A 13,474-nucleotide genomic window follows, 5' to 3' on the forward strand; every position below is an offset into this window, starting at 1 on the left:
GCTTAAGGTTTTTTGAAAAAAGAAAATTTGTCCCATGGTCACCGCCCCTCTCACCCTAGGTATGAGCCGGGCCTGATGAAAACGACTTGAGAATCGATATCATTCGTTGGTGCTGTCCAATTGCTCAATGTCAATGCGGTAATAAATTTTGAGAACTTAAAACTTTTTAAAAAAATTTATACACAATTTTAACAGTAAAAGTTACTGTTACTTGTAAGTAAGAGAAAACCTCTGCAAATGGGATTGTTTTAGAATGCTTTGTTTCTTGAAAGTGTATTATTATTATTTTCAAAACCCCATTGTGTTGTTTTTACAATTTTAATTGAACGTCTAAACCATGAACATCATAACAACTCTATTGTGTATTACCAATTCATGGTCATTTCAATATCTAATAGTTAAATGAATCAACGACTCATATTTCACGGAGCAAATCGCGCATGCAGAAAAATCCATCAACTGAACAATTTGGACAGCGATGTTTCTGATGATTCGTTGATTTCCCCAGTCTTACGAACTTTCCTGCAAAATTTTCCTAGCCGTCGAACATGAACCAATTGATTACCCAACCTATAAACACACAGAGCAAATGGACACATGTGTTGTATGAATCAGTGTTTGGTGAAGAGAGAGCTTGTCGTGTAATGAGAGTTGCATGTGTTCAACAACTTTGTTATGTTTTGTAATTTTCCTTTTGGGATATTTTCTACGGTGAGAATTCCATTTGCGAGGTCGCATCATTGGCCAAGCGCCCTTTGTACGGCCAACATGTGACTAGACCTTCTTTGATTTCAACGGTCCAAAATAATATTACATTAACGTTACACATATATATAATAAATCTAATACTCTAGATCCTGTACCTTTTTATTGTCGTTAGCATCGATGACGAATGAAAATGACAAATGATACATCGCGTTGTTCGTGTCATTGTTGCCAAAACGATGATGTATATAAGTTAATTATACTGCCGTTGGTTTACATTTTACAACTATCTATTTCAATGATGATATTGGTAATCCAACGACATAATTCTCATTGAATTATAGCTTAACTTACAAACTAAACTTTGTCACATGTAAATTACTCATTGACTCTTGATAACTATTGACGGCAAGAATATAAAACCAAAATTGGAATTATTTAAGTCCACAAAGGAGGAGAAAATACAAATCTTGAATATTGAAAATTCTTTTCTGTAATATAGAAAATTTAATTATAAGCAAATATATATATATATATATATATATATATATCAAAACATGAAGGTTTCAGATATTTATATATTCAGTTTAGTCTTAAAAATTTGATAAATATCACGAAAATAGTTGAGTACGTGTAGACTATTTCCAAAATTGATCTTTGCTTCTTTAAAGTAATTGTAACGTGTAGACTATTTCTAAACACTTGGTTTCTTCATGGTCATAAATATCAAATTCTGAGAAGAAATAATTTATCAAATTCTTAAACCGGATCTAATGCACCGCCTCTCCCTTAGTTTGACGAATGTACCCATACAATTTAAACCACAAAACCTAACTACAAAGGGTATTTTCGTATATTCCAAAAAAGTCTGAATAACCCTAACTTGTCGTTACAGTCCAAAACGAAACCTTAATTTCCCTCCTCTGTTCTCAATCTCTTCCTATAAATTCTCTTCTTCTCCCTCTTCCACTTTAACAAATAAACAAACGTCTCTTCTCTCTCTCTCCTTCTCCCTCTCTGATATAATCTTAAACCTACCTCGAGACCATCGTCTTCTTCAATAACCCACTCAAGAAGAAAGAAACACACAATGATCTCTTCAGTTAAACCTACTTCATCTTCCTTCTCCACCGTCTTCTCCGGCGGGGTTAGGCGGTCAATTCCAACGAAGCTTCAGTTTTCTCCTTTAAACATAATCAAAAACTGCCATAACCAAAGCTTCAGCTCCAATGCTATCTCACATCAAAAGCCTCTACACATTTCATCAGCTTCCAATTTCAAGCGTGAGGTCAGAGTTCAAGCTTACGAGGCGGATCGATCTCGTCCACTCGACATCAACATCGAGCTTCCCAACGAACAGTCGGCGCAGAAGCTTAAAATCGGAATCTACTTCGCGACTTGGTGGGCACTTAACGTTGTTTTCAACATCTACAACAAGAAAGTCCTCAATGCTTTTCCTTACCCGTGGCTTACTTCGACTTTGTCTCTCGCTTGTGGCTCTCTGATGATGCTTGTCTCTTGGGCTACTAGAATCGCAGATGCTCCTAAAACTGATCTTGATTTCTGGAAAACTCTGTTCCCGGTAAGAATTTAAGATTTACTCTGTTTTCCGGTTTAAATTTTAGGGTTTTGTTGCTAATTTTCCGGCATGAAACTGATTTTGAGCTTTGTTTTCCGGTGATAGTTTAGATTTTGTCATGATGTTGTTGCTAGAAGGGATTTATTATTTGTTTTATTATAATTCAGAGCTCGAGCTAGTTGTAAACTAAAACACTAGAACATGGTGGAACTTCAACTTGTTTATTGTCTGATAGTGAATGTTTTTGATTTATGTTTTGCTTCTTTTTTTTTCTTCAAGGTCGCTGTAGCACATACGATAGGACATGTGGCGGCAACAGTGAGTATGTCAAAAGTAGCAGTTTCTTTCACACACATCATTAAAAGTGGTGAACCAGCGTTCACTGTATTGGTCTCAAGATTATTCATGGGCGAGACTTTCCCTCTTCCTGTCTATCTCTCTCTTTTACCAATCATTGGAGGCTGTGCACTCGCTGCTGTTACAGAGCTTAACTTCAACATCACTGGTAAATACTCACAATCCTATAAGATTGGTTTTTTTTTTGTAACCAAAAGGAATTTCACATTGTGACAGTTGTTTGATATATTATGGTCTTATGTAAAAAACTTTGGCAGGGTTTATGGGGGCAATGATATCGAATTTGGCATTTGTGTTTCGGAATATATTTTCGAAGAAAGGGATGAAAGGGAATTCAGTGAGCGGAATGAACTACTACGCTTGCTTATCGATGATGTCTCTTTTGATCCTCACTCCATTTGCTATTGCCGTCGAAGGTCCTCAAATGTGGGCTGCTGGTTGGCAAAATGCTGTTTCTCAAGTCGGACCAAACTTTGTCTGGTAAGAACTAAAACCAAACGAATACTCTTTTCTTTTGTATTTTGTTAGAATTTATAGACTTCAGTTGATTGGTCAATGTCTCTATTAAGATTCTAACATGTTTTGATATCAAATTGGGGTATTATAAATTGCAAGAAACTTTTTTTTTTTTTTGGCAAGAAACTTAATGTTTTGTGTTTCATGTTTGAAATCAACAGGTGGGTAGTGGCACAAAGTGTGTTCTACCATTTGTACAATCAGGTCTCATACATGTCCTTAGACCAGATTTCGCCGTTGACTTTCAGTATCGGTAATACGATGAAACGTATCTCCGTCATTGTTGCATCGATCATCATTTTCCATACCCCGATTCAACTGGTTAATGCACTTGGTGCTGCCATTGCGATTCTTGGAACTTTCCTCTACTCACAGGTAAACAAACAATAGCCGCCGAATCACTTGATGGAATAGTTCTTTAATGAAATAATCAAATAGCCAAAGTTTTTCTTTTTCGGTTACTCAAATTGGTTTTTGAGTGACGAATTTATAGTTCTAATGAACTTTTCATTAACGTTATTCCCCTGTTCCTTCCTTGAGCAGGCGAAGCAGTGAGGATGGTTTAGGAGGCAATTTCTTTGGTTGATCTTGAAAAGAAAAAATAAAAAAAAATACTAACAAGAGAATAGCCAGAGAGGAAAGAATATTCCGGTGAGATCAACATCGGAAAGTGCTTTTCTCGTCAATGAATGTGAAGAAAGTGGAGCTTGAAGTTCATGACCATGTTATGAGTGTTTGCTTTTAGTTTTTGTTTTATTTTATTTTACATTGTATGTATCTCATATTAGACTAATTATAATATATTGCAGAAATTCATTTTTGTCTCTTCAATCTATTTCTTATAATTTTCTAAGAAAATGTGTTTCGGCTTTTAGTTTTTTATTTCATAAAAATTGGTGTTTTATAAGTTTCTATAAGGGTTTACATCATTTTAGAAGTTTAGTAAAACATGTAAAAATTATAATAAAACAATAGTGAAACGACAGCGTACGAGTAAAAAGAAGTACAGTTTGGGAGAGAGTCCCGCATACTGTGAAACGACGGCGTAAGAATAAAAGGAAGTAGTTTGGGAGAAAGTCCCACATCGGGTAGCTGAGGGTTTGTTAGTAGTGAAAGCTGCATATAAAATAAGGGTCTTGGTCTTTCGCTGAAAATCACGCAGCCATGTGGTGAGCACAAAGCGAACTATTCTTTCGCCTTTTACTAAAGAATACCGTGTGTTCTCCACGCTAAGTGGCATACGCCTATTTTTGGAGGGATCGGTCTTCGGATCGACCCAACATTATTATCAGTTTTAAATTTTGAACTCAATTAGTTACATTGAGCTACTGCCAGGCAATATATAATTTAACATCATTGATTGCTTGTGTAAAATTCACATAACGAAGAATTAGTTTTGTTAGTTTTTTTCCATATTTAATCGAATTAGTTGCTTACTACTAATTTCTGTCAATCAGTACACTACACCATCTATATAATAAGCTCTTGAAAATAATTTCAATTGTAACAGAAACTCAGATTATTTTCATATCAGAGTTCTAATATTATATTAAAGGTGGATTTGGAAAAAAATGCTGGAATCAAACAATATCATTTCGATTTTGTTTTTTTCCTTTACCAAATTCCCAGCATATGTTAAGGTTGACTTGATCATAGAGACAAGTGTATTACCAAAGAGCAAGAGACGAGTCAACAACAACACACAGAGGTAGACAATGATCATAGAGATAGAAATGTAAGTTTTGGAAAACACACACAACTAAGACTCGTAAGAGTTTCGAGCCCATTCACACAACACGAGATAACAGTAACCCACACAAAATCCAAGAGTTTTTAGAAACATGTATGTTTCTTAGTATTCCTCTCCTTCATCATCCTCATCGTCACCACCTTCAGCACCGACCTCTTCATAATCCTTTTCCAATGCAGCAAGATCCTCACGAGCCTCAGAGAATTCTCCTTCTTCCATACCCTCACCCACATACCAGTGAACGAAAGCACGTTTTGCGTACATAAGATCAAACTTGTGATCAATACGGGAGAACACCTCAGCAACACTTGTGGAGTTGGAGATCATACAAACAGCTCTCTGCACCTTAGCAAGATCACCTCCTGGAACAACAGTTGGTGGCTGGTAGTTGATACCACACTTGAAACCAGTAGGACACCAGTCAACAAACTGGATTGTGCGCTTGGTCTTGATGGTACCAACTGCTGCATTCACGTCCTTGGGAACAACATCACCACGGTACATCAAACAGCAAGCCATGTATTTCCCGTGACGTGGGTCACACTTGGCCATCATGGAAGAAGGCTCAAAAGCACTGTTTGTGATCTCAGCAACTGAGAGTTGCTCGTGGAAGGCCTTCTCTGCAGAGATGACTGGTGCGTAGGAGGAAAGCATGAAATGGATTCTTGGGTATGGGACCAAGTTGGTTTGGAATTCAGTGACATCAACGTTCAAAGCACCATCAAACCTCAGAGAAGCAGTCAACGAAGAGATAACCTGAAACCAAATAAACAAAGAGAGTAAACACAAGAAACAAAGCAGCAGAAACGTTAGTGTTTATAATTGTTGCAGGCTGGTTCTATACCTGAGAGACAAGACGGTTAAGGTTAGTGTAGGTTGGTCTCTCAATGCTTAGGGAACGTCTGCAGATGTCATAGATAGCTTCATTGTCGAGGAGAATAGAGACATCGGTGTGTTCCAAGAGTGAGTGAGTGGAGAGGACACTGTTGTAAGGCTCAACAACAGAGGTAGAGACCTGTGGAGATGGGTAAACTGTGAAACCCAACTTGGACTTTTTACCATAGTCAACAGAGAGTCTCTCAAGAAGGAGAGATCCAAGACCAGATCCAGTCCCTCCACCAACAGCGTTGAAAACAAGGAATCCTTGGAGACCAGTACAGTTATCAGCGAGCTTTCTGATACGGTCCAAGCACAGATCAACAATCTCTTTCCCAACTGAGATAATAAGATTACAAAAATCAAATCAGTTTTAATAATACACAATCATATCACGGAGATATATATAAAGAAGGGATTGAGTGAGTGAGTATCATACTGGTGTAATGACCACGGGCGAAGTTGTTAGCTGCGTCTTCTTTACCGCTGATGAGTTGCTCAGGGTGGAAAAGCTGACGGTAAGTACCGGTTCTGACCTCATCGATCACAGTTGGCTCAAGATCAACGAAAACAGCACGTGGAACGTGTTTCCCTGCACCGGTTTCACTGAAGAAGGTGTTGAAAGCATCGTCACCTCCGCCAACGGTCTTGTCACTCGGCATCTGGCCATCAGGCTGTGTACAATCCACCATACAAAAACAAAAACACCACAATCAATAAGAGTATCCAAAGATCTTAGACATAGAATCAAATCGAACCTACATTTTGAAAAACAAAAGAATCGGATCTCGAATCTACGAATCAACGAAGGCGTCGCAATCAAACACAGATCTAACATCTACAAGAGGTCTCGTTCATCAATCTAAACAGTTAGGTACTATAGATCTGCCATTTTAAATGATGAATCCGAAGAACTCAGGGACAAATATCTCAGATCTGATCTACAAATCTACAGATCTAAATGTAGATTAGAGGGAAGAGGAAGAGACGAACCTGAATGCCATGTTCAAGGCAGTAAAGCTCCCAGCAAGCATTTCCGACCTGGATACCAGCTTGACCAATGTGGATCGAGATGCACTCTCTCATCTTCGTTTCGGGGAAGGGTAAGATTTAGAAACTTTTGAGATTTTTTTACAGAGAAGAAGACGAAGAAGGAAGGAAGAAGAAGGGCGTTTATGAAGACGCTCTTCTTTTTTTCTAGATCTGAATTTGTTTTTTTGATTTCTAGGTTTTCTCCAAAGGTGTTTGTCTATATTTATAAGCCCAACGTATCCCATATGACACGTGTAATGGTGTAATTAGGTTGCTGTTTAACCACGATATGTGTAATTTGGTGTATTTTCTAATTTTGAATTTTGCTCGTTTCGCTTCGTTTGAACGTTTCTTTTTATTTTTGAAAAAAAAAACAAAATCCCATGAATTGTGGGGAATTAAACCGGAAATTAATTGGAAATAAACCGGATCAAATCGATATTTAGAATAAACCGAAACGATAAGAGAACTGAACCAAAATCTTCGATTGACGAAGCTTTTGAGTTTTGACTGATCTTTGGCGGCTGCACTGCCACTGTTTTTCGTGTTGCCGAGTCAACACGAGTCTTTTTGTTCATTGTGGCTTCCACCTTCCAGTTTCAGCATGTTTATTTTTTCTTTTCAATAAAAAGGAAAAAAAAAAAGATAATTAATCACTAAATTTTAACTTTTTGTCCAAAACAAAAAAAATCATTAAACCTTACTTTTAAAAAATATATTCTAAATTTAAATTAGTTAACCAAAACCTTTAAAATTAAATTTTAAAATCCTTAAAAATCTATACTTTTCATAGGTTTTTTGGAACATGTTTATTTTTGACAAGAAGTATAGTATTTTGAAGAATTTATCCTATACAAATTTAGCTTTTTGGTCGAAGTAAAAAAGTCTTCATCTCATAATGTAAATCAAATAAAAATGTTAAATATTATTTTCATATTACTATACAAATAATAGAAATTGATCTAAGACTTGAGAAAACAAATAAAAAAGGAAGGGATCAAATTAGAAGGTAACGAAAATTTTCTTTTTTTGTCTGGGTCTTCGTGGCCTAATGGTAAGGATGGGCTCTGGTTGCAAACACAATATGGGTTCGAACTCTGCTGGAGGGAACTATCTCACGAATTTTCGGACACCCACATGAGTATGAATCCTTGCTTACGATCCATTTGAAAACTCGGAAGGGGGCCTATCCATAGGTTGCCTTTTCCCCAGGGGATTAGTCTGAGCCTATATGGGCTTGGGATTACCCTGAGTTAAAAAAAAAAAAAATTCTTTTTTTCTGTAAGATAGTAAGATACTATGACGCCATTGCTCAAATGTATATGTTTGTTCTCTACACTCGGTAGATTACTATTTTTCTATATCTTTTTTTTCTATCCAAAAATTCAATCTACGTATACGTTAAATTAAAAAATGTTTACGTTATGTTTCTTTCTGTCCGGTAAACGGGTAATAAGTTGTACAATTTGAAATCTAAGGATATTTTCGTAATTGTAATTATAACGGGTATACGAAATTTTTTTAGAGTTTCTTATCAAACCAACACTTCTAAGTGCATTTGACACCGAATATGTGAAAAATCCTTTTGAGGTACATTTGCATAAATTGTCTTTTGGATTTCTTGTTGTATTTATATTCCGTTCATCAGGGGTCTGCGGCTCCAGAGAGAGTTAGTAAGATGGTGGTTTCAATGTCAACATCTGCTTAGCTTTGCTAGAATGACTATATGACTCTTAACGGAATGCATTTTCGGAGTTTATTTTGCCTGGCTTGGCGTGTGAGATTGTATGGATCATATTATCTCTCGGATCAATTTGATGGTCTTTCCGTTTTCCCTTGTACTGAGGGTTTTGTTAGACTTGTTCTAACTTTTTCTATGGGTAAGGGCTTGGTCCCATTTTTTAAGCTTTGGCGACTATTGTGTTGTAGATAGCGTTGTTGGAAGGTCAAGTTTTCCTTTGACCTTATCTCCTATCTCTTTAGTTTTTTTCCTCTTAATGTCGTTGTTGTAGTCGTCGTTGAGTTCTCAGTTCCGGCTCTTTTATATGTATCATCCTCCTCTAATGGAGTGTAAACAAGGGTAGTCTCATTCGTCTCATTACGTGACTATATACTATTTTGCTTAGATAACCAAATTAGATGGGCTTCTATTGGATTTTTCCAATGACATAAACTGATAATTTTGGACTTGTTATGAATGTTCTGATTGTTATGACGGGAGAGCCCATTACATATATGTCATCTGCGGTTCGGGTATTTCGTCGGGTGTTTTAAAGACAATTCCAATAAAATGATGTATGTGTTGTTGTGGACCTTGTGGGGTCATGTGAGCGTTTGATTTAGCAATGATTAGACGAATAATAATAGTATGAAATTACTATTTTAGTAGATTGTGATCTGATTTTCTGTGAAGTTGGTGAGACGACACCCACCGAAAGAAAAAACGTAATTCAATTCCAACTTGCGATTCCAATTATTTTGTGCTAATCTTGTCGGCGGACGAGATGGAGACATTTATACATATCATATCCGAGAAGTTTTGGAAACTGTTGTTGGTCAATTTCTAGATAAATTATTTAAGGTTTTGAGTTTGGACCAAATTTTCGATTTATCAGAAAATGTAACAAGTTTCAGTTTTTTTTTTTTGGCTTTTTTTTGTTGTTGAAAATAATGTAAAACTAATTGAAAATCTTGCATGAAAAACAAAAGTAATTTAAATTTCACAAAATTTTCGGATAATTAAATCAAATAATCTTTATAATTTTTTAGATAACCATCTAAAATTACTATAAAATATCTATTTTAGAAAGGAAGATAAATAACAATAATCATAAAATATATTCAAACACACTATAAAACCTAAGGCCCAAGTACTAAAAGTGTCGGCTTAACTATAGGGGCAGACAGTGTGGCGACTCCATGTACATAGATTAAAAGGGTACATAAATATAAGATAAAGGGATTAAAAAAAACAAAATTTTTAAATTAAAACACAAAAAATAATTGTAAACTAAAAAAGACACAAAGGAAAAAAGTTAATCAAAGAGATCCAAAAGAAAAAATGTATAAGTTTTATGATGTGTTAAGAGACGTTCTTTTTAAGTTTGTCCAGACTAATATGTTTAAGCCGGCTGAGTGCTATGTCGATCACTTGATTGGACGTGATGGGGAGATCTCACACCTGTCTCGTCTCGCCTCGTTACAATCGTTAATTCGTTATCTATCGAAGATATTGATAAGCTCAAATTAATCCCTAGAGCTACTCTCTCAAACAAGAGATCACTGCAGTACTTAGGGGTCAAATCCACAGAGATTCAAGATCAAACACAATAGATTGTAAAGTTTTGTAAATTACGCTAAACAAGTTAAATTGAATTAAAATAAAACAATACAAATATTTAAATAAAAGTGTTGTGAATTCAGAAAATCAAAAGAGCTAAGCCTAGGGAATTTCTCAGGAAATTATGAAATATTAAATCGGATAAATTAATTAAGGTTCAAGCAATAAAAATCAGATCTAGAACTCTAAACTTTTGGTAAAATAATCAGTTCTCACTGCAATTATAATCTAAATTTAAAACCAGAAAATCCAAATATCTTTGTAAAATTCCAAGTAATAAATCAGGTTTAAGAACAGGTTTAGATAAGTTCACAGAATTATTAATTCAAATCTCTTTGTAATAAACAATTCTGCTCATCAATGGTTTAATCAGGAAAGCAATTATATTCTCATATCAAATTATTTCCCTAAGATAACAATTCTAGGTGATCAATCAAGAATTATTGTGAAGAACAACCAAGGATGAAGATCATAAAAGATTAAGAACCCTAAAAATCTCAGATCTAATAAATCATAAAAACCCTATGAAAAACCCTAAACCTAACAAGCAAATTACTCAGACATGTTTAATGAAGAACAAATCATAATTCTGAATAACATGCAATAGATATTAAAAAGTAGAAGAGGGAGTTCAAGAATTCTTCTCTACAAAGCAGATCTCTCTCTCCCAAAAACTCTCAATATCCTTCTCTCAAAAACTGCTAGAAAATAACTTAAGGGTTTCTAAAACCCAAAAACCATATATATACATCCTAAAATACGTCCAGGGGCTTATGTTGCAATTATAGAAGACTTTGGGCAGATTTGTAAAACTTCCAAATTTGTTGTTCTCTCGTCGGGTAAACACGAGTGTCGATCGATACTCCTTAAGTGGTGTCGATCGATGCTTGGTCTCTGCTCCGACTCCAACTTGATTTCCTTCGGTAAAGTGCTCCAAAATGATCCAGATTGTTCCATATTGCCCCATCCGTGCCAAATTCCTAAATAACCTGTTAAGACTCTAAAATAACCTAGAAACAAATCAAAAGACTCAAAAAGCATACTTATATCATGGTTAAAAACCATAAAAACCATGATATATCAGATATATAGCAAGACAAACTTACTTAACTCACGGAATCTTATTCTTTCTCGGTTTGGTAACGAAGGGCAAACAACCAACTAGTCTAGTTGAACTAGACAACGTACGAGAGGTCGTCTTTCAGTCTTTACTCCTTTTCCAATACCTACTAATACCATCGACTGAAATGACTTCTTTTAGTCTTTGTTTTATTAGGTGGATACTAGAAAGTAAAAACTAACCTCAAGAGAGGCTTTGGGACCTGATTATATCTTAGTTGGTGAATCACTGAATCACATCATTGTCTAATCGGTTTACGCGGTATAGCAATATGTCATTCACCAAGCACGATTTTTTGATAAATCGGTTTAGCATTCATTGGTTAATCATGGGTAGGATAATCACGAATAAAAATACCTAATCATGATACCATTCTAGGCCATCGTCATCACCTACCCCCTAAGCCATGAAGGAAAATAATAAAGAAGAAGCAAAAATGGTCCCATAAGCTTTCATTTTTTTCATGGACCACCATTTATATCGTTATGTAACTTTAAATTGGTTTCTGGACACTCTCTCAGCTAATTTGATCCCAAATTAAATTTTGTTGCTAAGACCAAACTTTATAATCCACATTTATCGAGTTAAGACCCTCATGGGCTCCACTTTTGACGTTGCTCCTTTTATATAAAGTACCTTTATTGTTTTCTCTATTAAACTTTGCGACTTTTCCCGTTGCTTGTTAAATATTATATATATATATATACTAGCATTTGACCCGCGCTACGCGCGGAAGTTAGATAAATGTGTACTTTGGTTATTTTGTTAATTTGTTTTTTTGGTATGTATTTTTCCTCTTTTCGTCTGGTTAGTTTGTCCGTATATTTTTCTTTGCTCTTTTGTTAATTTATTTTTTTCTGTATGTTTTTTCAGTTAGTATAATGTAGTCAATTTTTTGATTTTTAATTAATTTAAATCATCATGATCTCTTTTTCGTTTAAAAAAAAATATAGAATTAGAAGTTAAGTTTGTATAGTATTAGTTGTTGTCCCGCTTTAGTCGTTACTTTAATTAAAAAATTGTTATTTTGTCGTTGGATTGTTATTTGGTATTTTATATGTAATTGTAGGTAATTTTTTAATTATTTTATTATTTAATTAGTAACCTGTGCAAGTAGTTCTTTTGTCAATACTTTTGTGTTTGTAGTGATTAGTTAGTGGCTTTTGATTAAAAATGTTTAAAAATCTCAGTTACTTACAATTTTGTTTTCCTTGTTTTTATTAATTTTTTTTTTGTGCTTCTGCCATTGGGCCTTATTTTCTGTAAGCCTTAAAATTGTGTTGGTCTATTGGGTCTTTAGTGGTATGTTATTGAGGTTGGAATGGCTTTGTTCCCTTAGAAAATGTGATGTCTCATGAACAGATAGTAGAGAAGTCATTTTTGCGATCTACAGGACAATAAGAGTTTTGAAACTATTTATTTGATGCTTGTTATCCTTCTTCATTCATCCCTTTCATCGATGCACACATTTTTTTTTGGGTGTATTTGGGTGTTTTCCTCTTTGCTTCGTATCTGTAGGGGGTAATTGGTTCTCCCCTAATGTTTTTGTTCCAGTTAAGTGTTAATTGGTGTGTGCAAATCTGTTGTTTTTAATTATTTTCTTCCTTTCATTTTATATATAATTTATCCATTGTTTTTGAGATCTTAGTTTTACGTTTTGTTGCGGTTGGCCCCAGAGTGTGGTTTTCGATTGGATGTGAATTGTGTGTTGTAAAATTTAATTTTTGCTTCTATGATGCTTTTTAGAAAAACATTTTGGGGTGTATATTTTTGTGGCCGGTTTAGTAAGTCATTCAATTTAAGTCTAATGTGAACACAATCTGGAACTCGAATTTCAACATCTTTTCCCTCAACTAACGGTGTATGTATCTCTTACATTTTCTTCTGTTTGGTGATAGTTTTGTCAATTTCTGAGCGACTAATGTTAATTGAATTTTAGTTGTGTTTCCCTGATCCTCTGTAAGTGCTTATCTTATTTTTTCGTTTGAGTTGTTTTTTCTTTTGATTTTTAATTAGTCATGTTTTTCGAAGCTGACAATTTTTATGATCTAGGTGTGCCTGAAGCTAAAGACCTCTTTGCATATGTCTATCTCCTGGTGGTCGTAATACTGTTAGACCTATTTTTGAGATTGTTTGTGGGAAGTTTCTTCAATATATGTTGATCTTGTATGTTTTATTTTTGTTGTCATGCATGATAAG

The 13,474-nt window shown here is 35.0% G+C and overlaps 2 protein-coding genes and 1 non-coding gene across 4 annotated transcripts; 2 read left to right on the top strand and 1 right to left on the bottom strand.

The window, feature by feature from the left end:
• Positions 1 to 1,636: 1,636 nt before the first annotated feature.
• On the top strand, positions 1,637 to 3,988 carry LOC104714510 (glucose-6-phosphate/phosphate translocator 2, chloroplastic). 2 transcript variants are annotated; one of them, XM_010431897.3, is made up of 5 exons: positions 1,637 to 2,287; positions 2,564 to 2,789; positions 2,899 to 3,121; positions 3,319 to 3,532; positions 3,701 to 3,988. In XM_010431897.3, the coding sequence occupies exons 1-5, from the start codon at positions 1,796 to 1,798 to the stop codon at positions 3,710 to 3,712; spliced, it is 1,167 nt and encodes a 388-aa protein (XP_010430199.1). In that variant the 5' UTR covers positions 1,637 to 1,795; the 3' UTR covers positions 3,713 to 3,988. The 2 variants fall into 2 exon arrangements, with proteins under 2 accessions (XP_010430199.1, XP_019085221.1); XM_019229676.2 differs by lacking the exon at positions 3,701 to 3,988 and having other exon boundaries at positions 1,666 to 2,287; positions 3,319 to 3,562.
• Positions 3,989 to 4,317: 329 nt separating this feature from the next.
• LOC147939372 (U5 spliceosomal RNA) lies at positions 4,318 to 4,431 on the top strand. Its single transcript, XR_015567672.1, has one exon. It is a non-coding gene; the product is annotated as a U5 spliceosomal RNA (small nuclear RNA).
• Positions 4,432 to 4,803: 372 nt separating this feature from the next.
• LOC104714511 (tubulin alpha-2 chain) lies at positions 4,804 to 7,077 on the bottom strand. Its single transcript, XM_010431899.2, has 4 exons — positions 6,777 to 7,077; positions 6,223 to 6,457; positions 5,752 to 6,122; positions 4,804 to 5,663 (listed from the first exon to the last, which is right to left on the bottom strand). Exons 1-4 carry the CDS (start codon positions 6,867 to 6,869, stop codon positions 5,010 to 5,012), a joined length of 1,353 nt encoding a protein of 450 aa, XP_010430201.1. The 5' UTR covers positions 6,870 to 7,077; the 3' UTR covers positions 4,804 to 5,009.
• Positions 7,078 to 13,474: the final 6,397 nt, after the last annotated feature.

The sequence above is a fragment of the Camelina sativa genome, chromosome 9 (assembly GCF_030686135.1).
Source record: "Camelina sativa cultivar CO46 ecotype springtype chromosome 9, ASM3068613v1".
Lineage (NCBI taxonomy): Eukaryota > Viridiplantae > Streptophyta > Magnoliopsida > Brassicales > Brassicaceae > Camelina > Camelina sativa.

What these genes read in the sequence shown, in the direction of transcription:
- LOC104714510 (XM_019229676.2), top strand. Translation starts at nt 1,796, where the DNA reads ATGATCTCTTCAGTTAAACCTACTTCATCTTCCTTCTCCACCGTCTTC. An exon ending in TCTGGAAAACTCTGTTCCCG is followed by an intron (nt 2,288 to 2,563) that starts GTAAGAATTTAA and finishes TTTTTCTTCAAG; the next exon opens with GTCGCTGTAGCACATACGAT. An exon ending in GTCGGACCAAACTTTGTCTG is followed by an intron (nt 3,122 to 3,318) that starts GTAAGAACTAAA and finishes TGAAATCAACAG; the next exon opens with GTGGGTAGTGGCACAAAGTG.
- LOC104714511 (XM_010431899.2), bottom strand. Translation starts at nt 6,869, where the DNA reads ATGAGAGAGTGCATCTCGATCCACATTGGTCAAGCTGGTATCCAGGTC. An exon ending in GCCTTGAACATGGCATTCAG is followed by an intron (nt 6,458 to 6,776) that starts GTTCGTCTCTTC and finishes GATTGTACACAG; the next exon opens with CCTGATGGCCAGATGCCGAG. An exon ending in TTAACCGTCTTGTCTCTCAG is followed by an intron (nt 5,664 to 5,751) that starts GTATAGAACCAG and finishes ATTTGGTTTCAG; the next exon opens with GTTATCTCTTCGTTGACTGC.